The sequence below is a fragment of the Cyphomyrmex costatus genome, unplaced genomic scaffold (genome assembly GCF_001594065.2).
Source record: "Cyphomyrmex costatus isolate MS0001 unplaced genomic scaffold, Ccosl1.0 scaffold16, whole genome shotgun sequence".
Taxonomy (NCBI): domain Eukaryota; kingdom Metazoa; phylum Arthropoda; class Insecta; order Hymenoptera; family Formicidae; genus Cyphomyrmex; species Cyphomyrmex costatus.
The window spans coordinates 819,491-844,764 of record NW_017275609.1 but is presented as its reverse complement, the minus strand read 5'-3'; the positions used below and the strand labels follow the sequence as shown (position 1 = coordinate 844,764).

The following is a 25,274-nucleotide window of genomic DNA, read 5'->3' as shown; positions in this document are numbered from 1 at the left end:
GCAAGAGTACAATAGAGCTTATCGGAATTATCGCTTTAACTGCGATCTCATCGACTCCCGGAGCCGAAACCTGAGAAAAGTGCGCGGTTACATAAGTATTTTAATGACAATATGCGATACAATCGAAGTGTACAACCCGGTATCAAGACATCATCCATAGGTAACAAGGTCTTTTTTCCGATTAGAATCATTAGAGACGTGTTCAATATATCGACGTTCACGATTCCAAGAGGGGTATCTCGATATTTTCGTAATACCGGAACTTTTTTCACGATCTCATTTGGTGTTAGTGTCGAATTATTTCTCTAAACAGCCTCGCAAAGTGGCCCTTATTTATTTCTGTGGATATAGACTATAAATATAGCGTATTGCTCACTCGACCCGACTTTGAGTCCGTTCTTTTCAGCTGCAAAAAAAGAGCTAAGTGCAAGAAATTCAGCTGAAAAACAGATCATTGATTCGGATCAGCAAATTGAGCTAATATAACATTTGTCAATTTTTATCGTACGATAAATTTTTCAAACATGTTAATTTACAGGATAAAAAGTACCTCCCTATATCTTATAATCAATCAACTTTGTCGGTAAAAATTTGTCGTTTAACAAAACGGACAAATGTAAAATATTACCCTTACAATGAGAAAACAAATTTTTGTGTTTATGTGACTTCACATTTTTGTGTATGTCAGTTCTTAACCGTATCAATGTAACGACAGGTATACTCGAAGAGGAGAGTAGGAGGGATGTCAAAAGGAAGGAATGCCAAGCGTTCGAGTGAAGCGACTGAGGAGCGAAAACTAGTAGTACTCGAGCATTCGCACGCATCGGAGCGTTACGTTTCGCGAGAACCGATTACCCGTCTTATCTTTCTTCTTTTTTGTTTCTTGCATTTATTTGCGATTCCCGGTTTGAATTCCGAACATTCTGACCGAGAGACGACCTCGTCTGATTCACATTCTCGGAAAACAGAAATAGACACCGACGCGACGGATCGAAGAGATCGGCGATGATCGATTGTCGTGTCGCAGCCCGGTGCGCAATGCAGCCTGACGGAAGATAGCACGTGCGCGGTCCGCTTTCTATAGGTGAGTGTAGAATGGAAGCTATGAAGAGATAAATTGAATGTAGAAGCTATTGGAGCGCGAGAGAAGAACAATTAGGGAATATTAAAGGAATAATTGAGATAATACAATATATTATTCTCGGAGTATCAGTATTCGGAAGATCGAGTGACAATCTTTACTGAGAGAAAAGTGTGTGTACTCTCTAAGTTTTAATAAATATTATTTCAAATAGTACTAGCCGAATATTTATTAAACCTGTAAATAAATAAATTTATTTATTTGGTACAAAAATCATTAATTTAATTTAACTATCATTTTTTTTATTTAAACATTTATTTATTTATTGTAAAAATTTATCCATCAAGTAAACATCAAGACGTAGTACTATTGAAACAAATATTTGTTAAAATTTACTTTCCTTCTCAGTGGCATATTTCTTTCTTTTCTTTTCTTGTATATATTTTTACAAAAATTATATTGAGGAAGAGGCACATAAAACCGCACAAAGAGTTTATTGCGTTTGTCATGCTTCGCTACGTCAGTACGTTTCGAACAGGTAATTTTTAACACGCTATAAATACGAGAGCGGACGAATTTCTCGTGAATTTCTGGACTTTGAACTGTCATGAGAAAATAGCCTGCAGCTGATCGTTATATAAACAACTTTCCCAAAACTATGTCATCTGACTACCATGATATAATAACATCATATTCCGAAATCCCTGGCGTGTCATCTACCTAATTACGAGATAAATGCGAATAATAGATGTCTGTGTTTGTTCTCAAATTCATCATTTAATATGACTAAAAATAACAAAAATATATTCAAGGTTTATATTATAATTCCACTAAAAGAAAATCGCTTTGGCCTTGCTCTAATATATATGAAACAAGTATAAAAATAAGTATTTAATTCTCTCATTTAATAATTATGTTTTAATTAAATATTTACCTAGATATATGTAATATTATACTTTGTAGATAGATATCTATTTATATTAATAAAATAATTGAATTCGTTTATAGATAACTTATTTAATTCAATTAACATGCCACAATGTCGGTATGATTCTATTTTAATTTTTATTAGAGAGAAAAAATTCTTATGTAATGTAATCATAAAATACGTATCACCGTTTAAAAATATAGTAAAAATTGAATAAAGAAATCGTTCTTCAGCGATAAATAAATTTAATCTTGAAAATCTCTTAAGAAAATAGAGAAATTATCGAATGATTAAAAATGTTTATAAATTCAAAATAGAATTTTAATTATGTTAACATTTTTTCTTTTTATCTAATTCATTTTTTAAATGAGATTATTTGTTTCTTTTATCCTAAGAAATAATTTGAAGAAAGCCGTGAAAAGATATTTAACTGCTACAGAATAAGGAAAATTTTGAACATAAATTCTATGTTGGTATACCTTTATGTGTTAAAATATTTTTGCTGAAAAAGAAGAGAAAGAAAGAATTCTCTGAAGCATTCTACAAAAATATGCTTGTCCAAAGGGCTTACTGTGTATCACTTTTTAGTCATCAATTTTCGTAGGGTCTGTCTCCTTGGGAGGTAGTTTTTCGAAATAGTGACTCGGACGCAATAAAATATAACACAATAAGCATTTTGAAATCGACAAAAAATGTATTTCTGAAAAGAAATTTATCTAAAGAATGTATCTTTTATCTAATAAAAGAAAAATAGCACTAGTAAAAGCTTAGGGCAAGCTAATAAAAAAATTCTCTCTACAAGTTAATAGATAGAAACTATGATAACTTCAATTCAACTTTTATTATGTATATTTTCTTTTTGTATGTACCGTCTGCAATTGTGGTATAACTCCAGATGTCATGGCAGAAAAAAAACAAATTATATCGTAAATTTATGTTTTAAGTACAAAAAGTAATCATATTAGGTAGCAAAAAGAAATACTTTTACAGATGTATATCGTAGGCCATTAAATTATAATTTTAGATTTACAAAACAAGTTTCACAAGTGATTCAAAAACAAAATAAGTTTTAACATATCAAATTATACATAAAAAAAATGCAAGGTTTAATAAATAAAAAAACTAAATATTGTAGAAAAAGTAGTAAACACATTATGATAATAGTCTAAAGATAAATATTTTAAATATTTCATATTTATGCTAAGTTTCTTCTTTCTTTCTCTTCTTTCTTTCATTAAAAAAAATTCGATGCGCGAAAAATTTCATTGGGATACCAATAGAGTGTAAAATTCTACGCAGGTCTTTAGCAATATTTTTTTGAATAAAACAAAAAGAATTGATTAAACTAATATTAAAATTAAAACCAACATTGATAAGAATGATCACGAGAAGTAAAGATTCTCTGTGGAAGTTAAGTAATCGAGAATCTAATTAAAGAACGAGCTTATAACTGCTATCTACTATTTAAAATCAGTAAATTTTTTTTATTTTGAATCGCTAGTTGTATAACATGTGTACTTTCCAAGAAGCGACACAGTACAACACAATGATCATCTCATCCTTGTTTAACATTGGCGAACAACGAAGACGTATTGATACACTGTGTCACACTGTGTCATCTGTGTCGCTTGTTGGAAGGCACTCACATAAAACATCTTGTATAACATTGTAGAATTGTCGAGGATTCTGATATGTTCACATTTAAACAATGTAAAAAATGCCGAGAAAAACATTGGCTACAATTTTTCGCCTAAATATTTATACAATAAACATATTATTGTAATATTTATCTTTACTGTAAATAACATTTACATTTTGTAAATTATATATAAAATAATATTTCGTACATGCAACAACATGCATATAATATGGTAAACGTGTAATTAACTCGGCTTTTTTAATTACGTATATCATTACGGCTATCATTGATAAGTAAAATGTTAATATCTCGAAAACATGTGATTAAATGTGTTTGTTCGTTGCATCGGGCGACGGGCTCAAAGTTACTAATATCTGACGTGTTTGTGCTATATGCATGTAACTTGTTAGTAACATTTGCGAAAAATAGATCTCGCCATGTCGTGCCCGCAATTAATCCGACACTTGACGTAAAACCGATGCGCGTAACGGTACAACGATAAATATTATTTAGACGTCAGGATAATGCGTAAATTGTGATAAATTGTTTTTGAAAGTGATCGTAATATGCTTGATCAATCGCGATGACTAGGACATATCGCTATACATCCTGCAAAAAAGTATGATGAAAATTTACAGACGTCATCAATGAATCGTTGATTATTTGAATAAAGTTAATGCTAACAGACGCGAAAATTGTGAGAGTCTCGAACAATATAATGCTTATTGTTAGTCGTAAAATTATAAGACACTTGAAACATTAATATTATATCGGTATTCGATAAGCATAATGAATATTAATTCTTTGAATATATCAATTAAAAATCAGTTTGTAATATTTTCACGTTTTCAATGTTTGGATTTTACATGATATCATAACAAAAACAAATGTATTAAAACTATAGTTCTAGTTAAAATTTTTGTGTTGCATTTTATAAATTTTTAATATAATAATGTAATGGTATTATTTCAATATTTTGCGTTAAATTAATGTGTTCACTATTTCTTAGTATTGAAATAACATAATTTATAAGTAAATAAATCAAAAACATAAAAATAATATAGTTTAAAAATGTAAATTCTAAGATAAATAAATAATAATGCATGTGTTAATTTAACATATATATATTATAAATATTAATTTTACTACGAAGAAATACGTTTCTACAATTTTCAAATTATGTTACTCGTACATATAGTGTATTTTGTGTTAACCTTTTACATAATATAGTATTTGTATTACTTTCTAATATAAGTATTCATCTCATATTAAATTAACATAAAAATTTTAGTTTAAAACACATGGAAAATGTTTTAAAAATTTATGTTAGTAAATTTTTCAACTGTGATATAATCTAAAGAATTTCACAAAGATAAAATCAGAATCTCTCCTGTATCTCAGATATTATTATATGAGAAAAAAGCTTTCCTTCGTTTTTCCTAATATTTCGATTCTTTATTTCGATATTTTTTTTTATCATAAGAAGAAAATATATCTGGATGTTTGTTGCTCTTCTGTTTGTGGAAATCTAAACTTTCTAAGTGATTTCAACGTATATTATCGGGGAATTTCAAGATAAGAGAGAGGAGGAGATTTTCCTAGATTTTCTATAGAATACCCGGGAAACGTTTCGCAGAAATGTCACATGACCTTAATGATCCTTTTTCACGCCACTTTTAGTCCCCTCGCTTGTAATTCGATACGCTCTTATCACGCAGAGACACACTATGCTACACGGCCGTCATTGGTATCTCACTCTGATTTGATGAGCGACATTTTAGTGCTCTTTCTATTCAGATCGGTAGAGCAAACCGAGCAAATCGCTCGCGTTACGCAAACTAATTCGCAACGTCACGCGCGTAAACGTTACGAGTACATCACGCATGATAAATAAAGGTTCAACGTATTCATCACGCAGATCACGCTGCTACTATTTTATTTACCTACATCGCAAATACAGGCTGGGTGGGGATTAATAGAGTTGTTACCTCTACATATGCGCACATGTAAAACTATTTTTTTTTTTTTTTTTAAGGAAAGAGATATAGTAGAACTTAAACCTATGAGCTTAAACTATTATATTTATTATAAGCATTTATTTACTTATTTTTTGAAAGTTATATAAAGAAAATTATCATACATTTTTAGCCACATCGTCTCGAATCCTTTTGTTTTATGAAAGTAAAAGTTTTCTATTATATGGAGTTTTTTTTACTTATATTTATAAGAACACCTATGAATCCCCGGACTAACGGATCCTATTATGTGTGCTATGTGTGTTTGTTTCAGTTTGTTTTATCACGCAGAGATTAGCGACTATCGACTATTAAATATAATTGATAAAAAAAATTTTAAAGATTTTTGTAAGAATAACGCAGCTTAGAAAAAATAGTTGTACGTATATATTCTAAATATAACATAATCTTTTAAACTGTTTTTCATGTTTAAGAAAAAATAAGCCCGTGCATGTTCGTTGAAACCAAACAGAAACAATTACACTTATAGTTATTATTTTTTGTTTTAACCTTACATATTTTTATCTAAAATATATTCTAAATTAAATTATAATATCCGCTCAAATGAATTTTTCAAATTAAACTTAATATACCTCCCCGGTCAAGAACAAATTTGAGCTATACTAGAGAGAGAGAGTTGTTAGAAATATAAATTTATTATAATAATAATATCGGTATATACGGAAAGTTTCGACTTCACAGAGTCCTCAACAGCCGCAACCGAATTCTTAAAAATTAATTTAATATATTGGGAAGAATATCACAAGTTGGCGTTTCGTCCCGGCTTCCACTACTGGACTCATCAGTAAGGTAACGTAGTGGAAGCCTACCTTAGACGCCTGTTTTAGTTCTTAAATCGAGATTCTATATATACAGATATGCGCGTATTTCAGCACTTGCAAGAAACTTTACGAATATCCATAGACCTCTGATGGCGAGTCGACGTAGTAATATTCTTCGCAATATTTTTAAGTAATATACGTTGAAAAGTTCCCCCAAATTGCGCGCCGAACACAGTCGGTTTTTAAAACGCAACTCTAATAATTTGAAATAACTTCCCCTTAAATATATTCTTATCTAAATACATCGTAATAATAATTTTAGTTAAACATTTCTAGGTCGAATGCTTTATATATATTGAACGAGTGCAGAAATGCTTTATTCAAAAAAAAATTTTCATGTAATTTCAGGATGCAATATTTTATTCAAATTGACAATTCATTTCGATAAAGCAAAGTTTAATTTAGTTTTAAAAAACTGGTTTTTTTTTTTTAAATTAAAATAGGATGATTTTTTAAACAAAGTTATGAGCAAAGTCAAAATGTTCTTTTTGTAGATAGCAAACGTGTCTGTCTTGTTGCTGACATCGCTTACTGAGTATGCATTACTAAATATGTATGTATTTTGCTATTATATAATTGCAGTAAATGAGTCCACATTTGTTGGCAACTTGATGCTTTCACAACATGACAATTTTGGGTAGCAACTTGACAGTAATTTACCAACAATTTTAAAATCGTTATCGTCAAAATTCGTAGTATTGCCGACATAAATATATGTAGAATCACACAATGCTGTCATACTGATAACGCAAGGTAATATTGATGCAGTTATTATTTTTTCAAGTAGCACACATCAGCACTTATATAAAGCGTTAAAAAAAGCTTCTTTAGCGTTTTGCAAACGGCGGTACTACTTGGGTTGCAATTAAATTACTGGCAATACATATATGTGTACAATAGTAATATTCAAAATCATTGAAGACAAATTTACTGTATGCGGTCGGTATTATAATTAATGCAATCATAGATTTATGCAATTTTGTTGAAACGCTTTATATTGTCTGGGTTCAATCCACGAACTAACTCATAATCAATAAAAGTCTCAAAGACATTTCTTAAAAACGATTTTGTAGAAGAAACTTTAAGCTTTTACGTTAGAAAGTCTAATACTTTTGCAAAATTTTTTAGGCATCATGATGAGTCCATAAAGTTAAAAAAATTTTATCAATTCTAATAAAACAGTAAAAGTATGTCAATTAACACATTAATCATTGATTAAGTTGATCAAGTTTTTGTTTTTTTTCATTGATAAATTACTCTTTTTTTGTTCTCTTATTATTAAATTATTCTTGAGCTCAAGCTTTATAGACGTTCTACATATACATATATAATTATGTCATATTTCAGAATTGATTTCTAACAAGTCGACTTTTAACGATGTAATGGATTCGAACTTAGGAGCTCCAGCTTTCTGATTTTGCATTTTTCGAGCTTGACCACACCAACTTATATTTTAACAATTACAAAATGCGAATCGCATGATGCGCCAAACGATAATTAATTTTTGGCGCCCAATATAGGGAATTCGTGTGGCCTCCGATTGTAGAGATTGCTTGTTCTAGGGACTTCTCGACGGTCGAATACGTTTTTCCTTTCTCGAAACAAAGTTTTCTATTGGAGCTCGAATACGCCCTTCCTACCAATCCTACTCCTATCAGCGTCCTATAGTCGCAGTCCACGATAGGTTGAAGCGGTTAAAGGTACATACGAGGGAAGCAGAAGCCGCAGACATCGCAGACGACGCAGACCCGTAGAAGCAGAAGGCTTTCGAAGCATCGCGTGTACCGTACTGTTGTCCGCCATCGCTGTGACAGTTCCATGTCAGTGCGTTGTGCGTGTGGTGCATTTGGTTTCGTGCAGGGCCAAGGTTACGATCGTGTCACGATTATGTCGAGTACCGTGAAGTATTCGGAACGACTTCGACTGCCACAGGCATTCGTTAAATAACGCGAGTCGTCGAACGGCGGCAAGCAGCGACGAGATCGCGCGAGGACAGCCGAGGATCTCCTGAAAACGGGATCGCCGAGAGTCGAAACTTTTCCACATCGTAAGTAACGCGTACGTTATAAGATTAAACGTGTTTTCCGAGCGGTATCGCGACGAGGAGAAGAGAATCGTCGCAAGACGTTCTGAGGCTGATCTCTGGAGAAGATAAAACATCCATCGAAAGAGATAAGAGTTGCTCTCGAACAGTAAAACACTGGAGTTTATACAGTGTGTCAGTCGATAATCGGAGAGGGGAGACCTTCTCTTTTTTTTTCTTCTTTCACTTCGACGGATGGACTTCCGTCCTCGATGGGTACAAAGTACAATTTTTTCTATTAGCGAAAATCTTGCAGCGAGAATTCGCTCTCTGCGAAGCTCCAAGTCCGCCGTTAGATTCCAGAAGCAATTCTATCTTCAGCCTTGAGTTTCTAAGTAATAATAAATACCTATGCCGTTGTCCGATATCACTCTCGGAGAGAGTATCCCCGAGGCGCGTATATATCTTCAGAGAGTAAAAAAACAAAAATTGTTTTTGCGAAAGAAACTGACGCACGCACACGCATACGCGCGCACGCACGGACGATATTTTCCTCGATCGTTAAATTGCCACGCTTCCGTGGAGAAAGTCGCTGGCTAAATCAATTATCGTTTTTTGTGTTCATGTTGCATCGTGCCGTTGCGTGCTGACAATATCGAGGCAGGGGGGGGAACCCGGATAAAAGAGAGAGAGAGAGATGATTGTTGCATCGCGCAAAAGATTCCACAAGGCAGCCTCATCAACGCGAAAGACTTTTTATAGTTGAGCTTTTTTTTATATCTCTCACTTTGTCTCTTTCTTTCTTTCTCTTTAGCATTCAATTACGTATCTATTTCATCTTAATTATAGACAGTACAGCTACAAGAAACAGATTTCTTAATCAATGAGATATGTTTGTTTCAAAAGTATTTGAGGGAATAAAATGAATTCGTAGTTTTATTGTTTCAGGGATATTTTGATAGTGAGAATGTTTAATCCAAAATTTTATCACAAATAATATTTTGATGTCAAGTGTGAGGTCATTTCACTTAAAAATATATAAACAACCGAAATAATCAAATGTGTGTATACTTTATCAGAACAATGGAAATAATCCATTGTTCTGTAACAATGGATTATTTCCATTGTTCTAATAAAGTATATTTTTAAGTATTTATAATGAGATTTTGTATCAATCAAATAATTTGTAGAGCATATATCACTTGATTTAAGTGAGAGACTAAAGAATAAAATGTGATAAGTAATTATCTTGATTTGCATCATAAAATGTTTATCGCTGTTTAGTTATATTAATTTACTAGATTTATCTACTATAGAAATCTTTCATGGAATATTTCTCAGACACTTTTCTAAGTATATCTTGTTTATTGTTTATTTATTGCTTATTATTGCTTATTATTGTTTAGTAAATGATTTTTTAATGAGTCTTTCAATGTACAAAATTTTGATTTTTCAATTTAACTTTTTCTGCAGAGTTTCAATTCTTATTATGTACAGAATATATTGTAAATGATTTGCATAATCATTGATATACTGTTAGAGAAGTGACAAATTATATAATAACTATTTTTTTAACTATATATGTATTGCATGTCTTGAAATATAAATAATATTGAACATAATCTTAAAAAAGCACATAGTAATATGCATTCGATATTTTTTAAGGGTGAAGTAATAAGAAGAAAATCAAACAAACTCTGTGTTAGTTTATCATCATCGAAGTGGCGGTCGCAAAAGGTTCTAACATGAGGTCTAAAAGAGACTGGATTTTTAGAGTCCAGGTAATTTTTGCTGACATTCTTTTTTTCAATACTTTTTGTAAATATTTCCAGAAATTTCCGTTTAAACAGAACAAAGATGTATATTTTTATCTGCATTTATAATTTGCTTTAAATTTAAAGGTACCTAACCTGGAGAAAAGTGAAGTAGTCTACGTGGTTGGAAATCTATCTGAGTTAGGTGCCTGGAATCACAATCAGGCCATCCTAATGCCGCAAGAACATAGCAGTCAGAGGGAGTCTCCTGTAGTGTTAGACAGTAATAGTAGTGGGGATTTCTATAGCGAAGAAGATGGAGATAATGCAGCTGATGGTATATTTGAAGAGTAAGTGTGCGTGTATATAAAGAAATATTATTTTTTTCTTAATTGTGAAAGTTTTACAAAACTTTTTCTTTCTTTTCTCCATCATTTTTCTTTTCTTTTTGTGTATAAAAATATTTATATTTTGGACATCTTATACATTATATTAATTTGTATTGAATATTATTAATAGCTTGAAAACAATTAATTTTATTCGATAATTTTATTTCTATAATTTAAAAGTAATTAAGAGGAAATATATATATATGTGTGTATAGGTATAAATGTTTATACTTAATTACATAATTGAGGAGCAGATTTTTTAAATGTGTTTTGTTCAAAAAAATTTTATTTTTTTGTTAAAGATATCGTAGTATTTAGTTGAAAGACTCATTATAAGCTACTCTGACAAGGGAACGGTTGGAACTAAGTATTACTTATCGATGCGCTTTGGATATGTGTAGAGCATTAAAAAATATTCCATCCATATTTTTTTATAGTGGTTTATCTCGAGATTTAGGGATTAAAACACTTCCTCGAAAAAAATGATTCAGAAAGTATTTTTCCGTCGTCAATTTATATACTGAAAAAAAATATAGACATTTTGAAATGTGTGTGCACCAGTGTTGAGCAGTACCTAGGTACTGTAACTAGGTACAAATTTGCGTACCTAGGAACTGTACCGAGTACTTTTTTTTCTGGTATCTATACCTATACCTAGGTATCATTTCTTGTGTACCGGTACCTATATATTTAGGTACACTTTAGTTATTTTTCAAATTCACAATTGCTTAACTGAAAACTTCATCATACAAGATTTGAGTGTGTAAATTTATTAGAATGATCTAAATTAGAATGAAAGTCTAAATGTTTATGATTTTTTAAATGTTATCATTCTAATAAATTTATTTACACATTCAGATACTGTGTTAATAAGTAACATTTTAATAATAGCGGGGTACTAAAATGTCACATTTTTATAATAAGTAAATGTGTATCTTGTTACATTCATGTATCATATGTCAATATGTACATGTCAATTCTGATAAAACTAAAATGGTTTTATAAATTAAACTTGCATAGAATATTTATGTATGTATACATAAGATATATGTATAATAATTAAATATTACGTGCAGATACATGAAATATATAGATCATATTTAACAAATAAGCTGTCGAAATTGCATTTTGTTGTCAAAATGCAATTTATCCTGAGCTTTCATGTTAAAAATAAAAGTACCTATAAGATACTTTTAAGGTACATTTAAAATACCTGTACCTGTACCTAAGTATATTATTTTTTTAGTACCTGTACCTGTACCTCGGTACATTTTTTCTAGAGTACCTGTACCTGTACCTAGGTATTGAAAATAGAGTACCTTGCACAACACTGGTGTGCACTATGTTTTTTAACTAGAGACAAGCAAAATGCATTTGTTTAACATTAGTTAGTAATGATTCACAACAATTTTGTTTAATACGTCACATTCTACTAATTAACATATTGTTATTTTCTGTAAAATGCACAATTTTCTTGTGTGTGTATTTTTTGTTTTCCTCGTTTTCTAAAAATTATAAATTTTGAACAAATTTTGAAAGTTTGCTCTTCAATTGTACTTTACAAATATTTGTTTAAAGCGTTTATTATTTTTTTTTTTTTTTCAAGTTATAAAGACGTTAATCATATTTATTATGCTTTCTATATCAAATATTATAATAATATTAATTTACTCCAGTGATGGACGAATATTCTCACAGAAGGTTTCTCTTCCCACCGACGCAAATATCGAGTTTAGATATTTTATAGCTGTTATCTGCCAATCAAACGGCACTAAAAATTCGGCCAAAACTTTGATTATTCGCAGATGGGAAACTCATATGACACCACGGTTAATTAGGAAAAATAGTATGTATTTATTGATCATACTTTTTATGACTAAAATTATAATATATGCTACGAATGTTATGTGAACAATACATCAAATAATGTTCTTAAAAATATTTTAAGGACAACAATGTATGCATTAATTAATTAAACTATCTATCTATTTTACAGCACCAAGCAATTTTAACAATGATACATTGCCAGATCCTGATAAATTTGGCTATCATAATAATTACTGCAAAATTGAACGAGGTTGGCTGACAGATGAAACTGTGATACAATTTAAACTTTTTAACAATCCTATTAAATTGTGGAAGAATCGGCTACAAAACAAAAAAGTTCATATTAAGGTATTATATTTTATTTTATTTCTGTTATTTAGTATTTCTAACACAAAGAAAATTACTTTTTAATTCTTAAAAGGAAACTGGATAAACTGTTTATCTTTAAAATAATAATAAATTTCTTAAATATATAAAACAGAGTTGCTACAATAAGGTTTCGTACAAAGTATTTTCAAAACGGATAATTGTATACTTTATTTTTATTACAGATGACACCTGTAAATCTAGTTAGGCATAATTCTTTAGAACTGCAACAATTTGGAGGCGACTGTATAGACGATAGTCTTTCTATGGATACACAAGATATTGTTGATCAACCTGCCTTTACCAGTATTACAGAAATTGCTGTAGGTGCCAATTTTTAAATATCTTACTACATTATTGTCATAAATAATGTAAGTAAAGTTAAACAATAGTTATGTATATTCCCAGGTGATGAATGATGAAGAGGCTAGATTAACGGTCCAGGAACAATTCGGCCGCCCTTACAATGAAGACGAGTTTTTATTCTTCAATGTCGCCGTTCGGTATCCTGAAACAATCGTAAGTTTTCATATAGATAGTCTCATTACAAGGCATCATACTATATACACTATTATGTGAAAAGCTGGGATTTATTGCTTGCATTGCTTGCGATTTTGATACTGTGTACACACTTTCAAATGCGATCTCTTTTATTCTTCAACTTCATGTCAGTTGTAGTTTCATGCGTCCAAAAATATTACATCTGCTTCTCCAATACGTACAATATGATATTTTAATTTTACAATGAATGATCAAATCAAAATACATTAACGTTTCCCTTTGAAATCTCTCACGCAAAATTACATACACGCACTAAAATTCTCGGGGAAACTCGTGTGCGACCCGACTGAAGAACAACAAAGTCGTTGGCACGGCAGAGCAATAAATTTCTGGTTAATGATGTGATTCACAAAATGAGCTGAGCACACTAAGAATACGCATTGACCATATCATGTGAGTTTTCAGTAGACCACGAGTAGGCTGGCCACGTCTCCTCACAACTTGTTCGAATTATTTGGTAAACGATAATTAAACTTGTCCAGCAGCTATCTCCCTCCTCGGAAATGCCAGCAGCGACGTGATCGCATGGTGTCCAGTCCCAAGGAACACGAAGACAACCTGTTCAACTTGTACAAAAGCAAGACCTCTGGTGCAAATGATGATGCTAACATGCAATCTGATGTATCGATGCTAAGCATCGTCTACCACTTTACATCTGTGTCACATGACATCACACAGAGATATGATGGTTTTGATTGTCGTTTACCTTACCAGACCCATCCTTCGGCTGGTCTCTCGTAAATCGTCTCGTGTGTTTATTTCTTTTCGAAAAATACATTAGTCGATAAATAGTTGTAAATTTCAGATAGATCGAGTCTTTCGTTTCGTTATATTTATGTCTGTTGTTTATTCGATTTACGCGAGTAGCAGCCATTCCGTAAACCCCTCAAATGCGATATCAACGCTATCACATCTCATATCCATCTGTGTGCGTCGAAAATGGTGAGATTCCCATCACTCCTATATCCTTTTAGTATACTACTAATATTTTCTAGCTCTGACCGACTTCTTCTGTACTGTACGTGTCACCGCTGTGCGGCCAATGCCAGAATCTATGCTGTCAGAATCTTCTGAATCCGAATTGCAAACGTTACTGACTTACTCTTTTTAATCTCTTTATTTCGCTCTGTCGAAATTTAACATTGAATGATCTCGACAGGTGTTGCGGAATACGCGTCACCAGGCAGTGTACAACGTTTAGCAATTATTAATCCGATTCATTGTTAGATTACCAGAAATTTGTTGCTCTTGCCTACCAACGATTCAAAATTTCTACGCCGGAAGCTTCAGGCAACTTAGTTTACGTATAATAGGATATACATATGTTGAAAGAATATTCGCGTATTAATGTAATATTTTATTACCAAACAAATTCCAAAACTATGTAAATTATCTGTTGTTGCAAACAAAGAAACAAAATTCTTACTTTAAAAGCAGAAAATTAAATTATTTTTTGCTCTTATTTGTTTGTTGTTAATTATAGAACATGATTAATATTGAAGCAAGCACGGAAAATGGATGAGCTAAAATTTATTGAAAGAATCATTGGTGTGTGTTGTTTAAAATGTTAGGGTCTTTTCAAGAAAGTATTGAGTAGACTGTTTTTTCAGGGGTACTTAGTGGACTACTACGTGTACAGCTCAAGGTGTTTTCCGGGAGAACCACCAAATCACATTGGTTTCAGCTACATCTTGCCATGTGCTTTACAACCTAGTGTTGGGCTTTTAACCGTACCAATTACTAGTACAAAACATAGACCCATTGGTAAGTAAATAAATACTAATAGCAACGAATATATAAGAATATTTTTTTTCCATTATTAAACATTGGCATCACTGTGTAATTTAAGTTTAAGAATAGAATTCTTGAATATATTGAATGCTTGGATTTTATTCTATTTAACCATAATATTTGTTGATTGTATAAAAATTTATCAGGTTATAGCGATTTAAAATTATAATTAATAAACTTATTAAGACATAATAATAATAATTGTAAACAATAATTGTATATGTATTATTTCCTCTGTAATAAAATCTTACATTACAGGCCAATTGACAGTGGAATATGTTGTTATAAAACCAATACCGGATCATCCATGGGATATGAGTATTTCATACGCGAAGCACTGGGAGCAGCGTTGGTCAGGCTTAGATGTAGGACACAGAGGACTTGGCACATCTTTCAAATTCGAAACGAAGAAGTGAGTTGATTTATATCTAAATACTATTTATCTATATCTATATATCTGTGCAATCAAAATTCTGGATTTATTTCTATATTCTATTTTATATTTATTCTATTCTATTTATAATTTTATATCAAATTTTTTTAGAATATGTGCTATATGTTCTAATTTGGAATTAAAATCTTTACAGCTGTGCTAATGTACGCGAGAACACAGTCGCATCTTTGAAGACCGCGTCATATCATGGTGCGGACATGGTTGAATTTGATGTTCAACTGTCAAAGGATCTTATACCTGTGATTTATCACGACTTTTACGTATCCATCTCGATGAAGCGTAAAAAGCAGATAGAAGCTATGGACATGCTGGAAATACCTGTGAAAGATCTTACTTTAGAACAGCTTCATCTACTGAAGGTATTTATTAATTATTACAATAACTTTTGACATTTCTTATGTCATGCATTTTTATTTCTTGCATTTTTTAATGTATTTACACTTATTTTTTTATATATTTGTATTATAACAATGTATGTCAATATTGTTAGTAGTATAATTGTTAGTAGTATAATTATTAGTAGTATAATTATAATTTATATGTTTAACAACTCATACTTTTGAACGAACACATGTATATTTTATTATATTTTATTATATCTTTTATAACACTAATTAATTTTTATAGAACACACACACACACACACACACACACACACGATTGTATGTTTAATTATATTTAGAGATTAATATTGTGCTCTTAGAACATATAATTAATTAAGCCGATGGAAGAACGTGTTAAAAAATGTATTTATCTTTTAATATTTAGAAGAAAAGTAAGTGCAATTCAGGTTTTAATTTTTAAAAAAGCTATATTGGAGAGAAAATATATTTATTATATTTTAAATTGTATACTGAACACTAACTAAAAATGTATATTGAACACTAATCATGCGATTATTGGTGATATTATTGAGAGTTCCTAACTAAAAAAATTTTATTAATTACCAATCTTCCGTTAACTTAATTAACAAATCCATTGATTGTTTATGTAATAGTAATTGAATGACAATAGGATCTTTACGAGAACGCTTTGTATCAATGTTTTGCTTCTTGTGTTAATAAAGGAAAAAGTAGATTACTCTCTTATAATAAAAGAAAAGTAGATTACTACGCAGGAGTGTGTCGTACGTAAACGTCCATCAGCTCACATACCAACATTCAGAAATGACATGCTCTTTCGTATTTGTCTATTTTTTAATATTCAACAGGATTATTGTTACCCGAAGGACTCGTTGGGTAAAGTGCTCTATTTCGTTGATAAAGCTGAGCAAAGGGTTAACAGACTGGTGAGCTTTTATACCGCTTGCGCCAACTAACTTGTCGCTCAAAATGTATAATTCGACTTGCATGCTTTTTTTTCAAAAGCTATCAAACGATCAAATCTATCAATATCTCGAATATTATTACTATCACGAGAAACTGTACTCTTTCTCAATGCGCAAATATGTTGTGCTTTTCTTAGAAGCTAAAATAGAATGTTTATTTACAAATTTATTTTTCTTCAAATATGAATTTGAATAAAAAAATTTATTATATTAACATATTTAAACAGGTTTCAGTTGATATCTGTTTACGAGATTTATGTGTCTCTTGATAGCAGAAATCTCTGGTAAACAAATTAAAACTGAGTGCCACGGTTAATTTGATATTTTCTTTACTGTCGCAAATTCTTTTCAAAAACAAAATTATTCGATGAACATTCAGTCTGATAGCTTATAGCAAGTCAAATTGGTCCAATATAAAATCATTATGCAAATGCAAAATACAGCCTAAGTAACATTCATGAATTTGCTTCTAATGTCTAGACATTCTGTATTCTTAATAAAATTGTCAATCACCAGTTTCACCCCCTACGACAATATATAAATGCTCACACTTTGAAGTAAACCTCTTTCAAAGTGCGAGGCTAGAATTTCATGACTGAGTTGGGAGATGAGAAAATATTAAGAAAATATCATATTTTAATTATTTCAAAAGTTATACCAAAACAAAAAATGTAATAAATATTGTTTCTTATACTCATTCTCCGGCAGCTCAGTTCCCCAAAATGTTTCTGGCACATCTTGTATAATTTCGTCGATCATAGCATGCAACTAACATGTCACGAACGGCACGAAATGACAAGATGTAATTGCATAACTAGTATGATTGTTTCGTCTTGCTTTGAACGTCAACGACAATATGGTCTACACTTTATTGACTCTTACGATTAAACGAATATCATACATGTACGTATATTTCACTAGAAAGATTTTTCTTTCAGGTTTATCATGTAGCCGAAGGCCGTGAAAAAAATCCAAGATTTTTTGACGAAGATTTGGAAGATCATCAACCATTCCCTACATTGCAAACTGTTCTGCAAGAACTGGAGCAGCACGTTGGATGCAATATTGAAATTAAATGGACTATGCAATTGAAGGTGAGAATAGGAGAATTCTAATAATATTATATAATGTAATACTATTCTTTTTAATAAAATAATTAATAATAAGTTAATTTTATATTTCTGTTAACAGGATGGCACATTTGAACTCAATCATCCTTTTGATCTCAACATGTATCTAGACATTATTCTGAAAGTAGTATTAGAATATGGGGGTGATCGAAAAATCGTGTTTTCTTCGTTCAATCCGGATATTTGTGCAATGATCCGTCTTAAACAAAATAAGTATCCAGTGGTATTTTTAACACAAGGTATTACATCGAAATATCCCACTTATCACGACCCAAGATGTCAAACCATCCCGATGGCCATGAGACACGCATTAGCTGCGGATATCTTAGGAATTAACGTTCATACTGAAGATATTCTTCGGGATCCGTCTCAGGTTAAGTTAGTCAAGGATACGGGATTAATTATCTTCTGTTGGGGCGACGACAACAATGATAAAGATACTATCCAATATCTGAAAAAACTCGGCTTGCATGCAGTCATATATGATAAGTAAGTAATATATGGCGAATACAAGTCCAGTTCAAAAGTCAATAATTTAATCAGATATTATTGGAGATATTGAGATAATAATTGTCTCACTCGAGAAATCTTTGTGTACATATATACATATATTTTATGTTTTGAATGTCTTTTTTCAGAATCGATGAATATAACGCAAAAGAAGTGAAGGAGAGTATATTCTTAGTGGACGCTAGAGAAAGTCAAAAAGAGCTAATAGCCTTGGCACACTGCAGCCAAACACCACAGACACAAATTTCTTCTCCTCTTAACACAGATAAAGTAATCATCTTTGAAAAGATATTAAAAGTGTAATAGTGTAACATACATAAAAATGTATAAAAAATATAGCACTTGCAAATCCTCTCTCAATAATTTAATGATTTAAAGATTTAAACAATTAACAAATATATAATTTATTTTATAAAATTTAATTAATCTAAGAATATAATATTTTTAAGAAATATTATATTTTCTTCGAAACATGCATTTCTTTCTTATCGTTACTAATATATAATTGAACCAAAATATTGAAACCGAAATGTACCCAGTACCAAATGAAATATATCCAGAAGTATAAAATTTGAAATATAAATTCGAATAATATTGATGTTTTTTTAGGATTATTACTTGAACAGACCATCAACAACTACATCCTTGAAAAACAATGTTGCTGGAGATAACATATATTCCGTACCAAACATGAAGTTGCCAATCAATTGCGAAGAGAGTATAGAGATTAATAAAATAACCAAGGATCTTAGTACCTGTGCGAATACTTTCGGTCATTCGGTAAAAACAAACGGCGTCTCTGGCGTAATGTGCGGACAACCTGCTCCTCTACCTGAGTTTTATGGAGAAGACGAGACAGCAAAGGATTGTCTTTGATGCTTTTCATTTAAAAAATCCTTTTTCTCATGGTTTTGGTGGGGAAATATTAGTAAAAGAGATTCTACACCATGCGACAGGGAGATAACTTTTTTCTAATTTACACTGTACACTGTAGTTGATAGGCCGAAATATTATTGAGGATTCGTCTGTACTTCTGAAATCTGTAATACTCTTACATGAATCGTTATGCAGATTACATATAAATAACGCAGAATCAAAACGATCAATGTTGTTCTGAAATTTGCTAAAAAAACTAACCTTTTTCATTCCAGTGAGGTCACTTTGAAAGCGTGATATGAAAATCGGAGATCCACCGATTAAAAGAAGAACACTAGCCATGTCTAACAATAATAGTAAAACATGCAGAAATACATTTTGGTAAATCCTATACCAGATTACAGAATAACATTGATATATATTATTTTAAAATATCGATATAACGTGATGTGCGAAGAACAGTTTCCGATTTACTCTTCTCACATTTTTCCAATCTATTCATTTTTGCGCATTGTACAGCGTGTGTCGGAAAAAGTATGTTGCCGGATTTTTAAAGACATTTGGAATTGATCATTCCTTAACGAGAATGATTTGGAAATATCTCTCTCTCTCCCTCCCCCCCTCTATCTCTCTCTCTTGTGTATATTATTCTATTAGTAGGTAGTTGTGATCTGATATATTTGCACTTTTCCGAAGTTTATTCGTCCATATCTGATTTTTTAATCTAAATGTTAAAAATTCAAAAATAAGTTTAGAAGAATCTAGATAAGCAAAGATTAAAACATTCTATATGTCTAAATATTGAAATCTCTGAGTATTCAAGAATTTAGGCATACCAAGATGGATCCAGGAATTCATAGATCCAATTTGTTTATCGATCTAACGATTCAACAATTCGAATGCCCAAAAAACGTGCCCAGAAAAATAGGAATCTAAATGTATTTCTTAGTTATACTTACATAGTTCGTTATTTATTTGCTAGATTATATAATCTATGTAAAAAAGAAATTGAAAATTTATTGTTCAATCCATTAGCTACCGGCATACAACTGTTTCCACGCACTCTACGTGCACTCTAGTAATTTTTAATGAGAACTTTCTCAGTATGCTAATGAATCCCCCCTGCGCAGGATATAGAAAACTTTTAACTCCCGCAAGTCCGACCGCGATGAGCCGGTGCGGGAGTTATGTTTTTAGTACAAATATCTTCAGGTATATCTTTATTTATAATCGAGAAGAAAATGATTCTCTCCCGTATCTCTTCCGCTATTGATTCGGATGATTATAACATAAATATGCGAAAAAAAGAAAAAACATACAGGACAAAAAGAGCGAGTTGCTCGTTATTCGGAGAGCAAACTAATGCCATTAGTTAATACAATTTTTTATGAATTGTCGAACGAAAAATTGCGCCGAATGCGATAGCGAGTAATCGCACCGCACCTCGAATTGCCTTTTTGACAGTTGTAACTCAAGTTTTAATGTAAGGTAAACTATTTTTCGTAGTCTAGAAAATACTTCATATTCACTTATTTATGTCATTGTTCGACGCGTAACAATTTACACGATTATTCAACCGGCGTAACCGTATGAAATAAAGAAAAATCATGAAAGGAACACGTACACATGTCGTTTTTATTTTTTTTTTGTTTTTTCACACTTTCAATACTGATAAGTCAGTGCACAGTTTTGCTCATTCTGAGTGATCTATTATATATAATAACGCTGCGAATAATTTGCAGTCTCTTCATGGTATATGCCCAACAGACAGACGCGATGTTCAGAGACTGACTGGCTCACTCGAGAAACTTACCGTACTTTGAAAACTTGGAATACTTTTTCAATGAGGATAGTTTTGGAGCGTGCAGTCTGTCTTCCGTCATTCTTAGCGCACCAAGTGCGTTCAGAAGGCATTGAACACAAGAAATATCATTCGCTTTCTAGCACACGTTCTCCTGAATGTACTATATGTTCCTTCGTGAGAAAAATAATGTTAACCCTTCAACCGATAGCTTTGTCCATCCATAACTCATGACATAAAGACGAGTCAAACTCGTACCGTCCGTTTTGACTTTTGATATCATTACTATGACTCGCGTTTTTTTTTTTCATTAGACATACGAAACACCTCGCTACAGATAAATAGGAAACTAACGCTTTGCGCTCGGAATTCTCTCGTCAGTAATAGAACGTGAAGCAGATTTTATTTAAGATACTTGATAAAAAAAAGTTGATAGAGAATGATAGAAAAATCCTATCATTTTGAATACAAAATCTGGTTCACGTAAATTCACTAATTTGAATCAAGTCTTATAGGAATAAATATGTATAAATCTTGATAAAATACGATAGAATTCATAGCTGATCAATCATGATGCCCGCGAAGTAGATGATAGAATATGATATAAACTTATATAAAATAATATACAAATTGATAGAAATTGTTCTCTATCTACTTTCTTTACCAGGGTTTTTTTATCTATCAATGCCGATTAAATTTGTCATCTTGATCTCCAGATTAACGAATAAAACTGCAATTATTGGAAATTGGGAATTGTCGCTTGTGCGACGCAATTGAAGAAAACAAATTAACTCAGGGACCTAATTAAGACAAATTACAAACGGCAGCTTTGCGTCAACTGATCTCGTGAGTCCTGGAGTACGGATTATTGGGATATATATATTAGGAATATAATAACTATTGCTATTATCATTATAAATATAATAATATTGTATTAACGTTATTTCATAATACATGGGTTACTATTTTATAATAATTTAATAATAACATCTATTATAGTGGTAACGTAATGTTATATGATTATAGTATTGTAGTAATATTGAGACGGAATGCAGACCGAAACCGAATTGACGCTCCGCAGCGCAAAGGGTTGAGCTACCGGCTGAAGGGTTGAAGGGAACGGACGTGCAATAGCACGCCGATCGTCTTCGTAAATTTTTCACGAAAAGGATAAAGTGCGTACCACAATGTGGTAGCAAAAAAGCTGTAACAGGCTAATAGAGCGATTGTATCAATCATCGAGACTCTGGCAATGTACAGTACATTTGTTGAAAGGATGCTAAGGAAATACTACATAATATGTTACTATGAGATCACATTACTGCACTATGCAGAAGTGATATTACCTGTTCTCCTTTTCCATTTTTTTTTTTTAGTCCTTCCGAAGAGGCCGAGCATTCTTTTACTTTGCGTCCAACGCAACTAGCGACTACAAATCGCGGATGTCTTTTCGCTAGGCACGCTGCACAATAACGCAATTAGATATTAATACATTTGGATAGTTGACAATGCGGAATGCTGATTAAATCGAAAAAACGCTGCAGACTTTCTTATCGACGATAATTATTTTTTATAGAAACGGCGAGTACTGTATTAATAATTAGCGTTAATAAGTGCAATGTATATGACAAAAAATGACTTGTGGAGAAATATTGAGCTTAAATAAGAGTGTCGAGTATATATTTCCGTATAAATCTATAATTTTACATACGTTAGAAGTTTATAATTGTGTCGATAACTATGAAAGTGTTCTAAATAAAAAAATCTAAACATAATGAATTTATCTTATAATTTGTATAATTATAATTTTATGTATATAATTATACAAAATATAGGATAAATTCATTATGTTCTGATTTTTTTTTTACTTTTATAATTACTGATATAATTAAGACGACAGAATCAGCTTTAGAAAAAAATGTATGCGCGCATTTATATGATCTTGCGCTAGTTTATAGAAACTTGCTGTTTCAGCTAAAAGACTTCTTTATCTTCCATCTGTTGTATATTATTGACATATCGCAGTATGTATATGTACATTACAAATGAACGATTCATTTTTTCCTATTTAAGTTATGAGCAAACTCCATACGTCAATTAGCGAACTTTAGAAGTTTTGCAAATTTTATGTGTTTTGATCTTCAAGCGGTTTTAATTAAACTCCAAGAGAGCATAGTTAAGATTTCTAACGATTGTCTATCTCCCACTTCTACTTCGTTTATGTTACACGACACAACGATCGAGAGGAATTAAAATAATTTATTCTTGCCTGAGATAATAAAACATTTGTATTATCACAAAACGTCTTTGTCAATAATTATGGATAATACTAATCTCTAATTTCCTTCCCGCACGTTTTTAGATGTATTTAAGAATTTTTTGTATTAAGAATTCTAGATTTTGAGATATTCGGTGTGTATGTGTATATTTATACATTTTACACATTTTTTAATATATCTTATAAATGTATATTTAAAATTAAATATATACAAGATGTCCCAGACTTACGGGACCACCTGGGATCACCTCTCATAAGTAGATAGAGCGAACTGAATCGAGTTAAAAAATGCCTCTATGATGTATGTTGCAATTTTTGCAATAGTTAATGAAATTAATTTCTAAAAATATCTAAATAGCACGGTCTATCACCAAATACAAGCGCGCATCTGGTGTAACTAAGGCTTAAGCCTGCAACAAAGTTTCCTGAGCTTCATTCTCAATTTGTCATGACTTATCTTGAATGATGAATTAATTCGAGGAAAATTTGTATAATATACAATATATATGTATCCTTTGCTTTCCGAGGAGGATAACACTATATTGTTAATTATTGTATGGTATTATGGGTTCTTATACAAAATAAATTACGAGTCGATCACCAAGGATATGTATCTACTCAATTCCTTGGTTCAAAATACTAATTAATACTAATTCGCTAAAAACTTATTATTACATTTAATATGTCCAATATATGTCACACTCGCATAAATAAAATATAGAAGAAAAATATATAACATAATATCATATAAATACATCATCATTATCTTATTTGTCACTTATTTGTCACATATAAGTTCATTTTTTAAGTATCAAATGACATCATGATGACGTCTTAATATGACACATCTCATTATTATAATTTTATTATGACTGTGTTTTACTTGGGAATGTGTGCGCTCATCAACTTTGCATTGCACACAATTTACAGATAGAATTAAAACTAATAATTATGTTTCATACATTTATAATATCAGAAGGTTTTATAATATCAGAAGATTATACATTTTCTTATTACGTTTTCACACAAATAATTAAGTAAGCATGAATCCACGTTCACACTATTGATATATATGAATAAAAAGTAATCGCAAAAGACATGGATTTTTATTATCTGAAATTATTAGAATGATATTTGCATTAAAGCGTTATATATTATCGATAATCTTTATCTCATACAAATATTTTTCAAACAATTTTTATCGGAAATATGTAAAAAATTGCGATATTCAAGAATTTATATTTATCAAGTACATAGTATTGAATAGGAATATTCTTGTTTTGATCGAAATAAATATAAACATACTGTTCTATTTATAAAGAAGAAATTATGAATGTTCATAAACAGAGAAACAAATTTATTTCAATTTACCTTAATCCATTCTCTTTTACTGGGCACACCTTTTATACCCTATTATTATATTATAATATAATTTTATAATATCAATTATATATATACGATATAAAAAATTACAAGCTAAAGAACTGCTGCATAATTGACGCGCCGAAGTCTGTAATAAATATCGACTCATATCGCATTATCATCGTTATTTAAATTAAGCATCCATAATGGACGCCGCGGTGCTTCCCCCTCCCTTAGGCGCGACCATAAAAAGCAATGCACATAGCGGGGCAGTCCCTACCGTTTGGCGACGTTTCGTTTCGCTGCGTTTCGCGGCGGGT

The 25,274-nt window shown here is 31.2% G+C and overlaps 1 protein-coding gene across 2 annotated transcripts; it reads left to right on the top strand.

Moving 5' to 3' along the window:
* Window positions 1-818: 818 nt before the first annotated feature.
* Window positions 819-21,677, top strand: LOC108771534 (glycerophosphocholine phosphodiesterase GPCPD1). Of its 2 annotated transcripts, none has more exons than XM_018536847.1 (14): window positions 819-1,084; window positions 10,194-10,309; window positions 10,430-10,632; window positions 12,348-12,517; window positions 12,668-12,846; window positions 13,050-13,187; window positions 13,273-13,383; window positions 15,036-15,189; window positions 15,475-15,628; window positions 15,804-16,029; window positions 17,936-18,091; window positions 18,189-18,616; window positions 18,766-18,907; window positions 19,247-21,677. In XM_018536847.1, the coding sequence occupies exons 2-14, from the start codon at window positions 10,274-10,276 to the stop codon at window positions 19,511-19,513; spliced, it is 2,364 nt and encodes a 787-aa protein (XP_018392349.1). In that variant the 5' UTR covers window positions 819-1,084; window positions 10,194-10,273; the 3' UTR covers window positions 19,514-21,677. The 2 variants fall into 2 exon arrangements, with proteins under 2 accessions (XP_018392349.1, XP_018392350.1); XM_018536848.1 differs by lacking the exon at window positions 819-1,084 and adding an exon at window positions 8,274-8,552.
* Window positions 21,678-25,274: the final 3,597 nt, after the last annotated feature.